General features: G+C 41.0%; 1 protein-coding gene across 1 annotated transcript in view; it reads right to left on the reverse strand.

Moving 5' to 3' along the window:
* LOC109381328 (probable serine carboxypeptidase CPVL) overlaps positions 1–20,248 on the reverse strand; it is a 72,299-nt gene that overhangs the window by 32,519 nt on the left and 19,532 nt on the right. Inside the window, exons 7-10 of the mRNA XM_019639875.1 lie at positions 7,619–7,741; positions 6,809–6,940; positions 3,737–3,835; positions 2,045–2,218 (exon numbers count right to left, since the gene is read on the reverse strand). Of these exons, the coding sequence (XP_019495420.1) occupies positions 2,045–2,218; positions 3,737–3,835; positions 6,809–6,940; positions 7,619–7,741 (528 nt within the window). The remainder of the gene's footprint in view (positions 1–2,044; positions 2,219–3,736; positions 3,836–6,808; positions 6,941–7,618; positions 7,742–20,248) is intronic.

The following is a 20,248-nucleotide window of genomic DNA, read 5'->3' on the forward strand; positions in this document are numbered from 1 at the left end:
TTTAATCAATGTGTTCTCCTTTATCAATGCAGTGGAAACTGTATGGTGATTAGCCAATATCAGGAGAGTTTATATCATCAGGTGAGATGATGAAATAAACTATCGTCACTTGCTTGAGAAAGGAATCATGTTCTAGTTAACTTTATACAGTGAGAAAATGTATCTCCCAAGGGCACAAAGAAAATGTACATGGGAACTTCCTCATCTACTCTCTACTCAAAAAAAAAAAAGTAACACTTTGCATTCCTTAATGTTTTATTATAGCACATCAGTTATGTCTTGAAAACACAAAGGCTAAGCTCTTTTTGGGTTTGGTTTAATCAATTTGTGGATAATAAGTAGCTAATGGATTATGGACAAACATATTAGATATATTTTTGATATAGCACTAATTTATAGAACTGATTTTTCATTCATTCATTCATTCATTCATTCATTTGTTGTCTGCTCCAGGCTGGTGCTAGAACTGACAACCTATAATGACAGAACGGCATGTTAAGTGTGACAAAATCAATAGAGCTCACACGGTCTGAGAACTCAGCAGAGGACAACGAGCAGTGCCTTACGAAGGTGCTCAGAGAAGGCTCTAGGCAGGCAAACACAAAGGGTCACTACGTTTCCCCAACAGAACCAAACACAGGGATGGTGGGAATCCTGACCTCATCTCGTGAGACCCTTTCTATCCTAGAAAGTATTTCATCAAGTTCTGCAGATTCATAATAGGTTTGTAGACTCTGCTTGCCACTGATCTGAGATTATTTTCAAAAAGGCTTGTGTGTCTAGGGACGCAAACTCTGTACTAGAGGCAGGACCAGAAAATGGGCCTTGTAGGTCTGGCATATTCCAAAACATCGTCTAGTGATGGTGCACTTGGCCAGGGACTCCTTTGGACAGTAATGAAGGTTGCACACTGAACAATACTGAGGGACACTATTCCTAATACAGACGTTATTAGAAATGTGTATTCCTCATGTCGGAAAGTGGAAGTCCAGGGTCTGGTTCAAATCAAAGCAGTATATTAGGACAATTTTTTGACAGATGGAATGAACGTATCTTGAGAGGCTGCCTTTTTTCTAATTCAGACAAAAGTGTGTTGGCTGCCGGTTGCTCTGGTTTTTGTGACCCTAATATGACCCTTGCCTCTGCCAGGAAATAGAGAGGAAGGGAATAACCTCAGGGAGTGGTCTCCACTATCATTTAAGCACACTTATCCTGCAGCGTTGCCCCATAGGACATGCGTAGGACAGAGGGTGACAGTCCTGGAGGATCAGAGGAGGTGAGAAGAATAGTGGTGGAAAAAACTGCACAGGATGACTTTTCCCTGTGTCACCTGCCCTTGGTGTCTTCCCTCAAGGTGAGAGTTCTAGAGTCCGTGACTCCTTTGCTGGAAACTTCAGGGCTTCCTTTCCACTAATTCACTTCTTTGGTACCTCCAGCAGCAAATCAGGCAGAACAATCAAACATAGGGTATGACTTTACATGCCTCAAAACAGGGGCTCTTTCTCATTTATTGTTTCAACCTGATGACAGCCTAGCACAGGGTTTATAGTGTTTAGTTTAATGTAGATACAAAAAACCAAACAACAAACAAACAAAAAACAACTGTGGTCGGGAAACATGAATGAATACAATTATTCAGCAAAATGAATTTTTTGAATAACCAGTTGATTTCATTTATTCCTGACTTCACTGAAACTAATATTATAAAGCCAACAATAAGGGAACATTGGATTACACAAGGCCAGTCATTTTCTCAGCTCTGCTATACTTCTTTTCCCAAGAAATGACAAGAAGTAGCAGCACGTGCCAAAGAGAATTTCATTTTAGGAATGATTGGGGAAAGTGATTTTTCAATTAGAAAGGAAAAGAAAACAAAACCTTTTATTCAAAGAAATCAAACAATGAAGGGGCTGTTATTTATATTTATAAAACATCATAAGAGTAAGAGTGGCAGAAGTCGAAGTACAAACCAAAGAAAGTCACCTCTGTGCTGGGTAATCTGAAAACTTCCTAAAGCAGACAGTCACTGAAGGAACTCTCTTACCTTATAATTATTCATGATTTCAGTTAACCATGGCTTAACCGACTTTAGTGCATCTTCTCGCAAGTACTTTTCAACTTTGGATCCATCATTAAAAGTCCGGTTTCCCACATGGATAGCTTGTCTCACTTCTGGGAGGGACAGAAATTTCCCAAAGTAACTATGGTCCTCAGGTTCCTGGCAGAAGGGGACATCGGAAAGATATTAGGCACAGGATTACGTGGCAGGACAGCCAAACCTTGGGCAAAGCTTCAAATTTCTCATAATATAACATAGATGTGATATGACTATTATGTCTCCACCCAGAAGAATTTAACTTGTGGGTTTTGAGGTAATTTAAATTTTAATAACTACAAATATGGATGATCTGATACTCTCAGAGTCAACATCCAATTTGCAAATGCTGGATTTGCCTTTTTGGCATCTAATCTTTTGCAATCTGTGACTCCAATTAATAACCCCATTGGAGGCAAAGATAGGGAAAACAAAAGAGGTGAGATTATCAAAATCAATTTGCTCCTTGTTGGAGGAGCTAAGATCTACGATCTACAGAAAGATCAAATGACCCCACGGGGCCAAGGTGATGGAATGGCGGGTTACAAGCTGAGGATTTCTTTTCCATGTTCTGTTTATTAAAACAACACACACAAAACGATCAGGTGACCATACTTTAAGGGGGAAAATACAGAGTGTAAAAACAGATGATACTCTATGAAGGACATAAGACAAAAGAGAAGTTATCCATGAGTCTTATTTTATATAAAAAAATACTGTAATATTCATTATACTAAAAGTTACAAAAGAATAAAAATACTGTGAGAGTTTGAGATCAACAATTTTGTGCATCATCAACAAGTTTTGCTAACTGTGAATATATTACTTTGAAAATCTAGTCAGAAATTTTGTTTCTCTCCTGATACCATATGTTTTTCTCTTGGTAAAATCTAAATCCAAAACCACAAGGCTGGTAGATTCCATTGAAATTCACTTTATACTGTATTTATAACATAGTTCATAAATAAGGCAATTTTACAAACAGAATGCATTGTCATATGCACTAGACAAAGATTATAAAACCCAAATCACCACTTTGGTTCACTTTGTCTTCTTTGATTAATTCTACACAAAAGACATCAACTTTGGCCTACTTTTATGAAAGAAACTACTTGAATACTTTGAGAAATACTCCAGAGAGCTCGAAGTGAGGCCCATGCTAAATGCATGAAACATCTTAAGTTAAAAAGTAAGACAAAGCAAATATTTTCACAAAGGCTTTGGCAGTTTTGATTATCCAAGCTGTCTTAAGTACAGAACAAATAATGTGAGAATTTTTAAGAAACTCACTACAGTCTTGGAACTCTGGGATCTGATACCCAGAACTGCAATCCTGGCTTCAATCCTTCACAAAAGAACTTCTGTATAACAAGCTCTGTTAGGGGGAAATTGTGTTCATCAGAGACTGCTTTGAGTTATCTGGAATAATACACATTCTCAATGGTCAGATTATAATGTACACAGCATTGGTGGTGGGGGTGGGGAGGGAATCCTATAGATTAGTAGACCAAATAGTGAAATATATATAGTTTGGGCATATTTGTCTAATATAAAGTCAGCTATATTTCTCAAATCAAAGAAAGTTTGGTGTTGCCAAAAGTTTTAAGCAACTACTATCATGGTTTTTTTAAATGTCATTACCGTGCACTGTAAAATGTTATAGTAATTGGAGCATCCTGTGACATTCTGGAAGTAAGAAGGGTCTCTTATTAAGTCACCATCTAGCAGTTTATCCAATACCTAGGTCCAGAGAGAGGGGAGAAAGGAAGAAGGAAAACATCAGGGTGAGCAAGAATACACAGGCATCTGTCATACCATTTATTCAATAACTTTTTCATTCTATCATTGTTTCATTCACCAACCACTTATTGCACATCTTCTCTGGGCTAGACACCGTCTTAGGCAACGGGGAAACAGTAGTGAATAAGAGAGACTCAAAGCCCTCCCTCACGGAGCTTACATTCCAGGGGGACAATAAACAAGCACCACTAGGTAAAACATGCCGTATGTTAGAGAGTGATAAGTGCAAAGGAGAAAACCAAAAAGGGGAAGGGTAATCAGAAGCATCCTGGGTGCCTGTGGACATATTGTGTGTGAGCGTATTGGGCATCTGCTTGCTAAATCCTGAATCCACAGGACTATGTCAGCCCAGAGGAGGTGTCTTTTTCTAATTTGTGCACCCAGAGGGGACACTGTAGGCTTGCAGTAATTCTGAATGCATGCACCATTTTTGGAATTTGTCTTTAGAAATTGTCTTTAACACCAATGGGAATATAAATTCAACCTTTAAGAGTGGATTTGATTTTCAGAAACAGTCAAAAGTCATTTGCTGTCAAACAAATAAGGTGTGTGTGTGTAGGGGGGGGGGGGGGGGAGGGTCAAGACCTGTGAAATCCAGTTTCTGGTCAAAACTTGTTTCACAAAGAGAACTCTGTGATCCAGAATATTGTCATGTTAAGGGAGGCAATACACTACCAGACATGGGCCGTTGTGCTTCTTGCAGAAGCTCTAAGAAGTCCCAGGATTTTTACAGAATGCCTGAAAATTACCACAGGAGAAATACTGGATTGGAAATGGGGGTACAATCCTAGCCTGACGCCTGCCACAATCTGTTATGTGGCTTTTGGGGGCTGATGGCTCTCCTTTGGGCCTTACCGTCCTCATCAGTGAAATGTGAATGTGTACGTGCGTGTCAGGAGAGAAGAGCTCTGAAGTTCCCTCCAGCTCTGAGTTACTGCTCTTTCATTAACTGAACCATTTTAAGGGATCACGGCACCAAACAGGCTTCTTTATTGGGGCCTGAGATGCTGACTTTGGTTTTCTCATAGGTTTCAGGATTTCTTGGGAGTCTTCCATGGCAGACGTTGAAATGCATTTGACCACGGCTTGCCGACTTTCCTAAGTACTGTTTTATCTATATTCCTTGAAAAAGCAAAGCTCTTTGTTTTCATTTGCCACTCAAGATATTGGACCAGTGGTTAGAGAGACATTGCGTACCTTCAAGGGTATTTTTGGGTTTTTCTCTTTGTTTGTTTTCTGATGAATCTGGTTTGGGAGAGACCCTATTTAACCTCATGGGCAACCTTCTCATTATCTCTGAATACACAAAATGCCTGAACGTTTCAAGAGTGTCACTAAATCCTATAGCTGCTGCCTCACACACCACAGACATCTTTCTGCTTTCTTTATCCCTTTGGGACTATGAAATATTCTTGCTCTTGCCATTGCTTAATCCCGTATCCTTCTTCAAAAGCACATCAAATCTCTCACTTACAGATTGGTCTCATGCAGTGTAAAATTTGATCTGAATTCTAAATTCTAAAGGTTTAGTCCTTTTTAAATCCTTTCTGTCTACCACAGCAGGTAGCCTAAAACCAGTCTTGAAAGTACAGTCATTGCGAGTTGAAATGATTCTCCATGTCCCCCGATAAGATTCCTCTTCCTTCACATTTACAATTGCACAAGAAATTCTGAATCCACACTCTGCCGCCACAGCAGGTATCCTCACACAGAGAAAAGGGAGCCCGCTGGCGTCCTGGGGGTGGCTCAGGACTTCCTGAACTCAATCCAGCTGCACAGCTGGCTGCTATGCTCTCAGAATTCATAGCAGGAGCAGTTCCTGCCAGGGGGCTATCAGGTAGGGCCCTGGCACCCACTCTACAATGGAGCATAACTTACAGTACCCCCCTTCTCCCTAAGTTTGCATGTCTCCTGTTTTGATTCGAACCAGCTGACTTGCGGTGCCTAGAAGACTATTAATATCGGGCCTCAGTCTTAAAAACAATAATGTGTTAGGTAAAGTATTACAGGATGTGTTTTCAATAACAAAAAGATCAAAGTCCTCAAGATTCAATCTTTGTCAAACATGATGGCTCTATGGTAAGGGTGGCAATAACCCCCTACGGGAGATTGTTTACACATGATCTTTGCACTGGCAAACGCAAACACACACACACACACACACACACACACACACANACGGGAGATTGTTTACACATGATCTTTGCACTGGCAAACGCAAACACACACACACACACACACACACACACACACACACACACACACAAAACCCAACCTCCTGTATTCTAATATTTAGTGTAGTCTTACATTTTAAATAACAACACAAACAAAGGGTGAAGACTACAACCATATTACTTGAGTCTCTATTTCAATTTTAGAGGAGCAATGTGACAATATTTACAAATACCAATGGCTCTTTGTAAAAGTTTCAAATTACTACCCTTTACCATCTTTGTTCCTGACACGCAGGACCACGGGACATTTGCTACACACTGTGGTGGCTTCTCCAGCTGAAACCCTGTGTGTGGTGGACAGTGCCCTTCCGGAGGGTTTAGAGCATGTGTGGAAGCACATGTATCCACTTTCTGGGCTGCTTTTCTTCTGATTTCCTTATGATATAGGGTGTGCCCTTAGGGCCTACCCAGCACTTAAAGAAATCAAAACAGTACACGGAAGGCACAGTTAGATAAGCACCCTGACGTGATCTCAGTTTGAAAATACAGCTGAAGTACGTTCAGAGAAACCCAGGCAGCTCTTTTTTTCTTTCGGAGCCATGCACCTTGCCTCCTGCTCTTGGGCAGTGTGACCAATACACCTTCTCTACCAGCAACAAATGCCTGAGCACCGGGTGCCTCGAGGACCCTCCTCAGATGGTTCTCATTGCTCCAGAGCAGCACAGGCCCCAGAACTCACTTCAAAGGCTGAAAGCCACTTCTCCTCCTTGATGTATTTCACACACTCATCGCACTGCTTCTGGAAGTACTTTCTCTGCTTCTCATCCAACAAGCCAATCTGGTACAGGAATGTGGCGTAGCCCTCTATGATCTGAAGAGAAAGGAGACAAACACAAATGCCATGGGGCGAGAGAGGGAAGTTAGGGGAGCCCATGGTGTGGTGACATAGCCCTCTGTGATTTGTCAGTCCCGTGCTGGAATTTGTCAAAGAAGACAATTACACACACACACACACACACACACACACACACACACACAATCCACACACACACCACATATAACAAAACACACAATACAAACACAACACATGCAAACATATACACACACCACATACCATATACATATATACAACACACATAAACGCATTACACACGTACCACATACCACACACTTACACACACAATATAGATACATAATGCATACACACACCATACACATACACACACTGCACAAACATACACATCACATATACACAGAAAACATAAACAGACAACACACACCACCTAACATACACAAACATACACACTCCACACACATATACACATATGCAATCCTACACGTGCCCTCACAGTTAACCTAGGCTGACGAAGTAAGTTGACCCCTTAAAACATTTGGTAAAAATTAGAAGATTGAAATGATTAGAAAGTCTACTGGGCAGCTGTATTTCCCTTTATTGGGTTAGGTCTCTAAGGTAAGAGGAGACTCCACTCTCTCACAGGGGGTTTCTTCTCCTTAAGGGACAAAATGGAGATGAAAAGGAGACACCTACCGACTCAGGATCAGAATATGCATCTCCAAGAGCAATTCCTTTCAGGTTAATCTTCACCGACAGCATGGGGTTGAGCGTGTGAATATAGTATGCGATGGCCGGCACATACTTCCCTGCGTAAGACTGAGAAAGGCAGAGGTTACGGGGAGTCATCACACATGTGTGCCAGAAAATGATGTGTTTCAGCTAATTGGAACAACACTCAAACAGCAGTATCTCCACAGGAGACAGGCCGTGTCTTTCTTCACCTCGCACTGGAAATTCCATGATAGCAAAAAGCTCTAATTTCACTCCTTTTGGCATCCCAAGTAGCACCACGTGACATGCAAGTCACAGGTTAGGTGCACAAAAAATAATAAGTGAACATTCTTATTTCCTTCAACAACAACAACAACAACAACAATAGAACACGTACCAGTGAACACAATTCTGCCACCCATAGGGCTTTTCTTACCAGAAAGTGCCACGAAAAGCATTATTTAAAAAGAAAACAAAAATTTCAAGGGCAAAAACTACGATTTCAAAATCTGTATGATGATACCAATTTTGAAAACATGCCTTGAAGGAAGAGGAAAAGGGAAATAATATTTATTGGCCACTAAAACCGTCACTTGAGCTTACCTCTGTTTCCAACCTTTCCCAGCACGAGCTTCTTTATCAAAAAATACCAAAAAATTTTGTGGACACAACCATCATTAACAATGACTCAGCTTTTAGATTATGCTGGAAAAGCCACTATTTGTTCAGTATAGTTAAAAATCATTTTGTACTTTTTCCACTAAAAAGTTGCCTTCTTGACATCTCCACTGGTACATTTAATGTTAAACTTCCTATGTCCAAAATGAAGTTCCCATCCCCAAGTCCTCCTTGCAGCCTCTGTTCTTCTAACTGGTTAGGCCAAAAATCTTGGTGCCATTCTTGATCGCTCTCATACCCCACAAAAGTCCATCAGTGAATTTTGTCAGCTTAACCTATTCTATCACCTATGTCCAGAATCCAGTGTTTCCTCACATCCTGCTTCATCACCTTGCTCCAGGTACGATCATCTCTCACCTGGATTATTGCAGCAGCCTCCTAACTGGCCCCCTGCTTTCTTCACCCTTACCCTCATCCAGTCACTTTTCAAGACAGTGACCTGGTAAACCACAAATCAGATCATGCCACTCTTAGTTCAAACCCTCTAATGACTTCCTATCTCCCTTAGAGTAAAAATAAAGTGCTTTTTCTGAGACAGAAGGGCTGACAAGATCTGGTCACTTCACTAACGTTATTCCTGACTGCCCTCGTGCTCAGTCCTCTCCGGCCCCTCTCGGACCATAACTGTGATCCGTACTGGTCTTCCCACCAGGACCTTTGCTTTAGCTCCTCCCACCTCCTGGAATGCTCTCCCCTGGCTCTCCCTCACTTCCTAAAGGGAAGCCCTCTAAGGGATGCTTTCCCTGGCCACACTATCTACAATTTTCATACTTCTTTTTTTTTTTGACATTTTCTATGCCCCTTCTCTCCTTTTTCCATCTTAATCCTCATCACTCTCCAATAAACATTTCTTATCTTGAATTGTTATTCCCCTGCCCAGACTAGAAGATCCATGAACACAGGGACATCTGTCTGTTTTTGTTTATGAGTGTGTTCCCTGCGTGTGATACTGTTTATTTGTTAATGCTCAATAAACAGTTGTTGAATGAATGAATCTTGAATTAACCAACATGTATTTGAAAAACAGCAATGCATATATGTTCAAAATAGACTACAGGCATTATGTGGGTACACCTGAGTCTATAGACATTTTGCAACATTTCCAAGGCTCTCTAGAGGTGTGTAGTTCAAAACTGGGAACCTCCAAGAGCACTCATTTATTCCATACCATAATCATATGCTGAAGATATCATTATTCCCATTGTACTATGAAGACATTGGGGCTCAGAGAGGTTACGTGGTAGAGCCAGAATTAAACTTGGTTTGACCCATTCCAAAACAAAACTCCTTCCAAGTCATGATAAAAAAGGCAATTTACATAATTTATACAAAATCTCCTAACTCATGCAGCTCTCGTGTGCAATAATAATTATTTAGGCAAAGTACTGAATCAAAGCAATTTATCTATTCATACTCATGAACACATTTTAGCTTTCATGTGATAATACAAAGATGTGTTTACATGTCTGAAATTTGGTTTGTTGCATAATTGTGCTATATGTTCTTTCATTAGGCACAATAAGGGAACATTTATCAAATAAAAGTTCTGTAAGATGACCCCAAAAAGCAAATTTCCTTGAGTAATCATTTTACTGGTAAAGATGTATTACATAATCTTCATTCCGTGTTGGTTTATTGGGCCACTCTCCTGTCAAAGGCATTATGATAAATACTTGAGGAAACACAAAAATGAATAAAGCACAAAACTTATAAAGTTCACAATTTCTTTTGAAAATACATTCTGGAAAACTCGACTCAGATGTGCTAAGGCAAAGTTTACCATTTCATAGATTATTATGCCCACAATATGTATACTGCCCAGCACATAGTAGGTATATAAAAATATATTTGATAAATGGATGACTTATCTGACAGTACTTCTAAACATTTTTTCCCTGCTGGAAATTAGTACTCATGCTAAAATGTATATCTCCCAGTGATAGCAGTCAAGTTTCTTGTTATAAAACCTGGCAAATAAAACACGTCTCCTTTTTTTTTTTTTTTCCTGAGATGGAAGGGTATGTACTTTAAGTTGCTATATAGGTAGTGATGACAAACTTAAGCAAAAGCAGCCACATATTTATGGCACCTTCACCCCGTGAGCATCATGTGTATCTGGGATATTTCCAGGCAGGAAATGAAGAAGAAACACCCACTCAATTTCAGAGCATCTACTATGAATCAGGCTATTCCACCTACTTTCATCTGAGCCAATTTAAGGTCAACATTATTTTCCTGTGTTTTAAAATGATGAAAACATGGGCCTATGCATCTCAGTCACATGCCTAGCTGGAAATCTATCTAGGCTCGGCTGCCTCCATACCTCCCATTTCTCACATCAAATCATATTTCAGTCCATAGTCCTGGAATAGACTATGGGTTTCTGGTCCCCTAAGCTGGGGTCCAGCCTTGGGTTTTTCCACTACACGTGTGCTAAGCGGACCATTTATGGAAAACAAGACACTAAGATGAGTAGCTGTTAGCAACATCCTAAACAGATTCCTCAATGTTCAGGGCCACATTTGCTAACCCAACAATGATGATGTTTACCTCACTCTTTGCTTTCTAATGACTATCACGCACTTCCTTGCCTGTGTCAGCATGACAAAGCCTTCACCGCCATTTTCATTAATCATTCCAATGGTTGAGTGACTCAGGCTGTTGTTACACAATAGACAATTATAGGATTATTTTATGGAAAACAGACACTGAAACATTATAGTGAAATTTCAATTATTTTCGCTTTCCTTGTTGACACGTATTTCTTTTTTCTTTTTATGCAAGTTCAGACTTGTTTATTCTTCCTCAATCATTTGTTTCTCAGTTTTATGATTCTCAGACCACCACAAACATGTTAAAAGACAATCAGACAATAAATCAAGTATGTTTTATTTTACCCAATTTTCCCTTTTCTGGATATGTTTTAAATAGAATAGAACCCCTTATTTGGGGGTAAGGGGGAGAATTTATGTGTGCTTATGTGATGGATCAGAAATGGACTAAATGGCCCCGAAGGACTTACAACTGTGATCCTGTAATTTTATGAACTCTTGCTTCTTTTGTTCTGAAGTCTGCCCGTAACAAGCACAAATGTAGCCACCACCACAAGCGTCCGCCCTGCGGTTCCTCTGATCTCTCACCGGTGTTCATCAATGTGGGCAGCAGCTGGCCAGTGGAGTTCCTGAAGTCTGTGAATTAACACTAACCTCCTACCATCGGATCAGACCCTGGCCTCATAAAAACTCAGAACAGCATCACAGCAATTGTAAAAGGAAGGGAGAAAAGCATGGCCATGTACTATTTTAGAATTCGGCAATGACCTTCAAATGAGGACCTCAGCCATATAAACATATCTATCTAACACAATCATTCAAACCTGGTTAGCCAGCCATACATCAGGATTTTAGCCTACCCTTATTACTCCTTTCTAATATGTAAAGAAGCTTCAGGCTGCAATTTCCAGCATAGTTCTTGTTTGGTTCATTTTCCCATGGTGATCATATTTTGAGATCGCCTCTGACAAGAAGAGATATTGGAGTGTGTTTGCATCTGCTTGTAGTTGCTGGAGCTTAGAGAAGCCATAAAACTCCAGTTTTCCTTCTTCTATCAGAAGATCTCAAACTTCAGCTCTCAATCTTTTATTTCCCCCATGAGAGAAAAAGGTCTCAACATCACAGTTGCACAGTGGTTTTGAATCCTGGTCTGCAATCTTTCTGAGTTCTTAAATGATGCTTGGAACAGCCTAATGGAAATCACATTAAGAGCATATTGTACTTGTAAAAATAGTCTAGAGAGAATGTAATGCTTGGTTAATTATCCAGATGTGTAAAAGCACAATGAAATTGGACTTCAGGAAACTTGTAATCGTGTATTCTGTCTGAATCTCTCCTTTCTTACACGTTTCAACAATATTCATAGCAAACTTACTGTACCCCGGCCACCCGGTGACTTTTAAGGAAGGAAAAAGGATTTCGTATCTAAAATCAAGCTTCAATCAGCTCCTCCCGGAGGAAAAAAAAATGGTGTCAGAGAATAATACTATAATGGAAACAATGTCCTCTTACAGAAATTTCACATATGTTAGCAGTTACTGTTGTTTAAGCTTCTCTCAGTGGTCTACATTTCTTACTAAAGTTTAGTTTAAAAAAAATGCAGTTATTTTCATTCTCTGCCATACTTCTAAGTATACATTTTATGGTGAAACATGCAGAAACTTTATGGGTGATAATGAGCAATGGGCTTTGAAATGAGACACACCTAAACCCAGACACCAAGTGTTACTATCCACAGGCCCTAATTCCTAACCTCGGCCTGGCAAGTGCGGAAGGGGGCGTTGTCCACTTCCATCGGGCACGTTGAGGACGGTCAGGGTCATTCTGTGTCCTTTTGCCTCCTCTACCTCCACTCCCTCAGCCGCTCTGGCTGGAGGCTGGAGCGAATGTCTCTTTGAAGAACTCTCTTTGGGGCTGATGAGAACTCCTCTATGTCCCCAGAAAGAGACAAGGTGAGCTGCCCTCTGGAGAAAGTCACACCAGTGAGGTGTCCTCTAGCTGTATTCAAAAACACAGATTACGGTGGAGCCACCCCCATTTACAGGGGTAGTCAGAGGGAATAAGGAAATATTCCTTGAAAAGAATTTTATACACACATTGAAAACCACAAAAACTGGTGAAAAGCCTAAGTTTAATGGAGTAACACAGGAAGCAGAAGCCAAGAGGACAGGATTAAACCAGGGTGACCTTGACTTCATCTAGCCTCTAGGTAGAATCTTACTTCACTGGCACCATTATTTTCATTAAGGATAGAAGAGGTGTGGCCTTAAAATGGCCAGTGCAGATAATTAATGAATAGGGAAGGCTGAAAGCTGGAACTTCAGGGCTGTGGTGATCTCTACAACTTCCTAGACATTTCTAGACCATGCGTCATCTAATTTCAAGACCACACTGCTGCAATTAAAAGAAAAAATATGGCTTCTAACATGAGCAAGACTTTAACATCCATTTCTCTTGAATATTAGCTTAGAAAGAAACAGAATTTACAGGAATAAATGAATATGAGAAAAGCATTTTGATCTGTATCACGTAAATTTGTGCAAAGGTATGTGCTGCCTTCTAAATGATATATTCTTATTTTGTATTGAGAGGATGTGCCCTCAAAAACTTTTTTTTATCAATGACAAACATAGGTGAAAAAAGATGCATTCCCCCAAATGACCTGGTGCCAATGCTGGAGAAACCTAGCATGAAGCCAGGTGATTCAACCACGTGAATAAACCCTTTTGTTTGAAGAGGCTACAATTCATTTGACTTTTAAATAAAGACGATAAACATACTGGGCCGCAGTCAACAAATTGAGCCCTTTCTTTGCTCACTGTAGATAGAATTCAGAAGGTTGAAGCTGCATGATAGATTTCACTTAACATTTCCTGTCCCCAACCTAGACATTCCATCTAAGCAGGTACCTTTTGTGTCACCATGCTGCTTGGCCCAGCATGGTAGGTCACTTCAGACAAAGCTTCTAATGACTTCTGATTTAATCATGTTTTTTTTCCATGCAACTAAAGAATCAGTAAATATGTGTTGATTCGACTTGGGTATGCTAGCCAAAAGCCGAAGGCCCAATTTGCAAACATTTCCATATGCCCCTGTTCAATTTTTCAGGTTGCAACTTAAGCCTTAACTTTTCTAATATTACACTCATTAAAATGGTCACAGATCCATTTTCAATTCTAAAAGAAAATATTGGCAAGTCAGATGAGCCTAACCTGAAAATAGACATTTGTCATGAGCTCAAGAGTTAAAGCAGCTTGAATGTTATCTAATAAAATTCAGCAAGTTCCAAACTTTGGGAAATAATTGCATTCCAAGGACTTCAAGCCTTTATATCACTTGAAACTTCCATTTATTCCATAAACCTTTATGATCAATGCCAAGCCTTTATGATTAAAACTAAGTCTTGGCCAGAGAGACAGAAACATCTAAGAAGTTAGGGAACTTCTTTTCTCTTTGTGTAAGGTTGATAGCCCTTAGAGATTCTGCACAAAATATGGAAGGGATGTTTGACCCCCTTCTACAGAGAGTGAATCTGTTCTGTGGGAAGAGGCAGACCTTGGAGACACTGCAGTTTTGAGGAGAGAGCACCCAGGCTCCAGATAGCATCTGCATGAATGGGGCTACAATCCCTAGCCAGTCCCTTCACTATAGTCTTTGGGCTCTGGAGTCCAGTTAAGCTTAGGTGCCAATCCTGGTTGGGAGACCTCAGTAAGGCCTACCTAACCTCTCTAAGCCTCAGTCATCTCATCTGTAAAATGGGGATGATAATAACAGTATCAGCTTCATAAGGTAGCTGTGAGGATTAAACAAGGTAATACATCAAACAGTGCTTAAGCATCATGCTGTCATATGATCCACTCTCAATAAAAATTCTCAAATAAGACCTACAAACAAAACAAGTGAACTTGACACTGTTGAAGGCACCCTTCTGGCTACGACATTCAATGATCACAAGGCTGGGCTAATAGGACAATGGTGTCTGCCTACCTAAAATGCGTATAGGCCTATGGCTAGAATGGTTCTACCATCCCACGTCAGATGTCACCCCTCGACTTGTACGTCAGTGCTTGAAATTCCCAATGACAAGTATCTTTTTATGACTTAGGCTCTGTCCTCTATTCAAATTACAATATGTTGGAAGTAAGTTTAATGGATCAGATCCTTTCTGATGGGCAGTGAGCTGAAAACAAGTCAGAATGGGGGAGAGAAACAGAACAATCATGAAGCTGATAAAGGAAGTTTCGGGAAATAGGACCTGAGCACAATACAGTCAAAGAAAGGAAGGCTGGGGGTGGGAGGTAGGGCCCTGGACAGCCCTGGAGAATAAGAGAATAGAAAGGAGGAGCCTCAGGGTCTGGGAAGTAGTGCGGGGAGAAGGGCCATGGACGGGAGATGAAAAGAAGCTGGAGAGAAATATCATCGGTATTTTAATTTTATCTCGCAACAGCCTTGCATGAAGCCACTGTATAGCATTCATTAAACACTGTGCTTAGCACTGTATGAAGCAAATTAAACAAACATGGCTCTCGCCTACTGGGAGCATGCCACCGGGACCCAGTGAACCACAGAGGTTTCAATAAAGGCTGTCAGACTCCATGATCCCAGCAGGACTCCGCTCATGCAAATGAAGATAAAGTATCCTATTAAGCTCACTAATTTTTAAACAGCTTCAAAGTTTTGCCTTTATTGGGTCCTCATATTAACCACGGTTGCAAAAACTGCTTCTAAGGAGAGAAGGCCCCTTCCTGCTGATCAGGAAGAGACGTCCGGCTTTAACCACATGCCCTGCCATTTTGGAAGAGCTCCCATTCACTGTCACAGCCAATCGTAAGTGCTGACCCTTTTCCCGGGACTGGACAGAAAGCCACACGCTCAGAGAACAATGGGCAGTCCCCTTTCCTTGCGTGACCTCCCTGCCTTCCACTGAGGGCTGTTTCACTTTAACTTCTAGTGGGGCCCATGTACACTTGGATTCTACAGTGTGTCTGTACCTCAAGAACAAGAGCAATCTCTCTAATAGTTACTGGCTCGGAGAGGATAACACTTATAAAGGAAGTTAATTATGTGAATTAAACGCAGCTTGTTTCTCTTTTTGAAGTCCTTTTTTTTTTTTTTTTTCTTTTTTTCATGCCTGGAGGAGGGTGATTTACAGACACATTTGTCTCTCTTTAGAGGAAAATTAATTCCAGTTGGTGTTCTGGGCAGACATGGAGAGAAAGCAGTTTTTGCTTCTCCCTTGCTCTGACTGCAGGCCCACACCACGGCTCTGGCTGTGAGCTGGCCGTGGTCCCCCGGGCCATGGCGGCGGGCCTCAGGTCAATTCCGACATGCTTTGCTACTATCCAACTTCTAAGCTCCACTGTCATCTCTCAGATGAAGCGAACTACGTCTTTTAATGATGGTTTCCAAATAACAGGAGAGACAATGCCACATAGGGGAGCAGACCTTTCAAAACAGTCCAGCCGCTTTCTACATGCATTAGACCAAATGCTTTGGAGCCATAACTTATGAACCCAGTTTTTCTACATGAATGGTAAGAACAGTCACCATGTGTTGGGGACTCACCACAGCTAGTCACTCTGCTAAATATTGGAGGAGGATAATCTAATTAAACGCTCAAAACAATTATTATTATTATTATTATTATTACTTCTAGACTCCCTTCCACCAAAGTCGGGTTGCTGAACAGCTGCTCCAGACCCTTTGAGTATGAGGCTACCCTCATCCATAGCTCACAGAGGTGAAGGATATTTAGGTCCAGGACATTTGCACTGAAAAGCAGAAAAGCATTTCTTAGTGTCCATATTTATTTCTCAAGGATGATTCTACAAATTGAGTGGCATTACTTGTTCCACCTCCCTGAGTGTGTGAGGAAATTAGGAGTTCAGAAGAGAAGGGCTTTCCCCTTCTTGCAAAATCTATTACAATTTTTATTATTTTTTTTTGTGGTGGTGGAGAGAGGGAGGGTGCGTTTGTATTATGTTAAAACTGCAATTGTCCACAGATGCTTTAAGGGTACTTTATCTACAATAGATAAGTATGGTTGAATATCTGTTAAAGTAAAATACCCCTGGGAGTGATCTAATTTAAAAACCAACCCCTCTGATGGTAAGATGAAAAGCAGAAGCCCAAAGACATTAAAGAAAATGTTTGGAAGCTTCCAGAGAGGCAAAGCCAGCAATGAATCTCAGGTCTCCTCATTATTTATCCGTAACACCTCCAACTTATCTATTCTACCTTTAAACAAAAGACCAGATGGAACAAACTAGACTGTAGAAATATAGCATTCTATTAATATGAAATCATCAAGGCTCTATTGAGTGCTCTTCCTTCTAGAAAGAGACGTGCCCCAGATTTAGCGTATCCCATGTAGTTCTTATGAAGATGATACTGCCTGGCAGCTAACTGCATCTCTGCCCCAGGCCCTGCCTGCCTTCCTTCAGATCTTCCTTCATCACTCGGAAAGCACATGTTTCTTTTCAAATATTCATCCTGAAGGCAAAGAATGTAAAAAGGAAACTGTCCTTTCCTCCACACATTCAGAAGTGACATGCATCGGGCAGAAGTGAAAGCATCAGGCAGACATGAAATAGACAAAGTTTTCATCCGGAATTTGGCAGGTTGGCTGAAAGTTCTAAAGCGTGGTCAACAACATCACCACATTATTCTCAAGACAAAGAATTACACACTCAGCAGGTCACTCTTCTGTTGGTGGTGGAGATGAGGCATTTTCCAAAGTTGCTCCCCCAAATGATTGGAGGGCCTATTCCTGCCCCTTTCCCCAACCTGCCTCTGAAATGAATTGAAAGTCACAGAATAGCAGGGAATTATTGGTAGAGCTCCTAAATAATCCCAATTGGATGACAGGCTTAAAAAAGAGAAGTAGTCAGAACATCCTTCCAAACAGCTTAGAAAGAGAAGAAAGTGGGTGCAAGAGAACACGCTCCTAATCCCATTAACTTGCCATTCCCTTAGGAAAAACTCAGATTATTTTTTTGCTTTGACTCCCTTAGAGTGGGCATCTGTGGTTTGTGCTTGCCCAGCACCCTTCCAGCCCTTCCTCTGGTATCATCGCTTGGATCTTCCTGTGGAGACCACTCACCTCCCTCTCACAGAGGGTAAAGACCCCACTGTGATCCCTCCCCACCCCCACCCCACCCCCCAGGCCTTTGGGGTGGGCCTCAGGTACCACTCTGAAGAATTTGTATATTCCATCCCCTAACCCCAGTTATTAGGTCTAGAATGGGCATGGAACCCAAATGGGTCATATGAGAGTCAGGAATATGGGTGAAATTACTGGGGAAGAGAAGTTGAGGTAGTAGACGATACCAGAGCTTTGGAATAGGTGGAGGGGCAAGAACTCAGATGAAAAGAACTTACCTGAGGATGACACCAGTGACAAACAAAGCCAAGTGAATACATTAAGAGAGGATGAGAGACAAAATCCTGACGACAATGTTTCAGCACCCATATCCAGTCATACCTGATGTCAACCAGTTGGTCCCTTGTTTTACTTGAGCTACTTTGAATAGGGTTTCTGTCACTTGCAAGCAAGGGAGGCTTGACTAATATACCCTTATTCATCCTCCAAAATCCAGTTTAATTACCACCTCCTGTTTGCCCTTTCCTGGGGATCCCATATTGAGTGGGATCTCCTGTGCTATTTGTCTTTAGAGCTGCTTCCCTAATTGTACTTTTCATTTGTTAGACTTTCAGATGTAGGATAAAGTCAATGTCTTACTAATTGTTAAATTTTTAATTCTTGTCCAATGCCACAGACCTAGTAGTCACTCAATATATGTGTGTTGAATTGAACTGAATTTGATTCCAACTATTCTTTCAATGAACCCTGCACCTTCCAATGGTTTCCCATAATATTGGGTTGTCAGAAAAGTCATGACACAGTTTTTCTATGTTTGTCGTTGCAAAAATGTGTCATGACTTTTCTGACAACCCAATACTTAGAATGAAGTCCAAACTCTACCATGGTCAATGGTCCTCCATGATCTGCCTGCCTCTCCCATCTCGGCTCCTTTCATCGTGGCTCTGTGCTTTTCCTTGAGCACACCAAACATGACTCCACTGTAGTCTCTTTTTAGCTGTGCCATCCTGCCAACAGGCAGCTCAGCTCGGTACAGGAATTGAACTGGCAACCCTGTTGCTCAGAGCTCGCTCTTAACCAACTGAGCCACTGCAACGGCCCCCCACTGTAGAGTCTTTGCATTGCTGTTCTTTCTTCCAGGAAAGCTCTTCTTCCAAATACTGCAGCCATTGCTCTACAGCATTGCTCGGGGCTCTGCTCAATCCTCTCCTAATCAGGGAGCCTTTCTCTGACAATCTTATCCAAAATAGCACCTCCCTTATTCTCTAATGCTTCCCCTGCTTTATCTTTGTCATGACACCTGTCACTGCCTGACTTTTTGGTACAGATTTATTTATTTCTTTATCACTGTCTTCACCTCTAGAATGTATGAAGGCAGATTTTTCTGTTTTGTTCACTACTGTATTCCTAGCACCTAGAAATGTTTGTGTTCTCAAAATACTGGCTGCTCTACATTTTTAAATAATCTTAAATATAAAAGGAGGGAAAAAGCAAACCCCTAAATTGAAACCAGCGTATGTAAGTTAACCTGTATATTACATTGTAATATAATCAGCCCAAAAAAGTTAATCTTATAACTTTCAAACATAGTGCTTTGATGATAAACCTGGGGTGAAATATTATCTAAGGAAAATAACAATTACAGCAAAAAAAAAGAAGTATATTGAAAGTAACTTGGAGGCTTCTTGTTGGAAGTGGTACTGATACAGTAATTGGGAAACTATTTTGCACATATTGTAGAGGATTGAGCAAAATAATAAATACACTGATGCTCTTGGAACCCTGGCCCTCAATGTGAAAGAAGGGGCATATGAATGCAGAATTGGGGGGGAAAAAACCCTTGTGATGTTGAATTACAATTATGAGTATTCATATGAAGTCATTTTGTTTCCTAGCTCTGTCCACAGACAAAGTCTAAAAGAAACTACATCCCAGTAGCAATGAGCACAATTAGTGATCGGGTCTTGGTTTTTAAATACCATTCTCCATTAAAAGGAACCAAGTTTCTTTGAAGAAATGATGGATTCCAGGGCTAGGGCAGGGGAAGTACAAGATAATTGTAGAAATATATTTGTTTCAAAAAGCAAGGAAGAGGGCCGGATGAGTGGCACGTTGGTTAAGAGCTGGCTTGGGATGCCAGAGGGCCCCGGTTCGGATCCCACATATGAGGGCCAGTGACACTGTCCTCCACAGCAAAGATGCTGAACAACAGCTCAACCTGGAGCTGGGCTGCCGTGAGTCACCGGCGACGGCATGGTCTGCAGCCCCTGCTGCAGTGGG

This window comes from Hipposideros armiger, unplaced genomic scaffold (genome assembly GCF_001890085.2).
Source record: "Hipposideros armiger isolate ML-2016 unplaced genomic scaffold, ASM189008v1 scaffold_47, whole genome shotgun sequence".
In the NCBI taxonomy this organism is placed as follows: domain Eukaryota; kingdom Metazoa; phylum Chordata; class Mammalia; order Chiroptera; family Hipposideridae; genus Hipposideros; species Hipposideros armiger.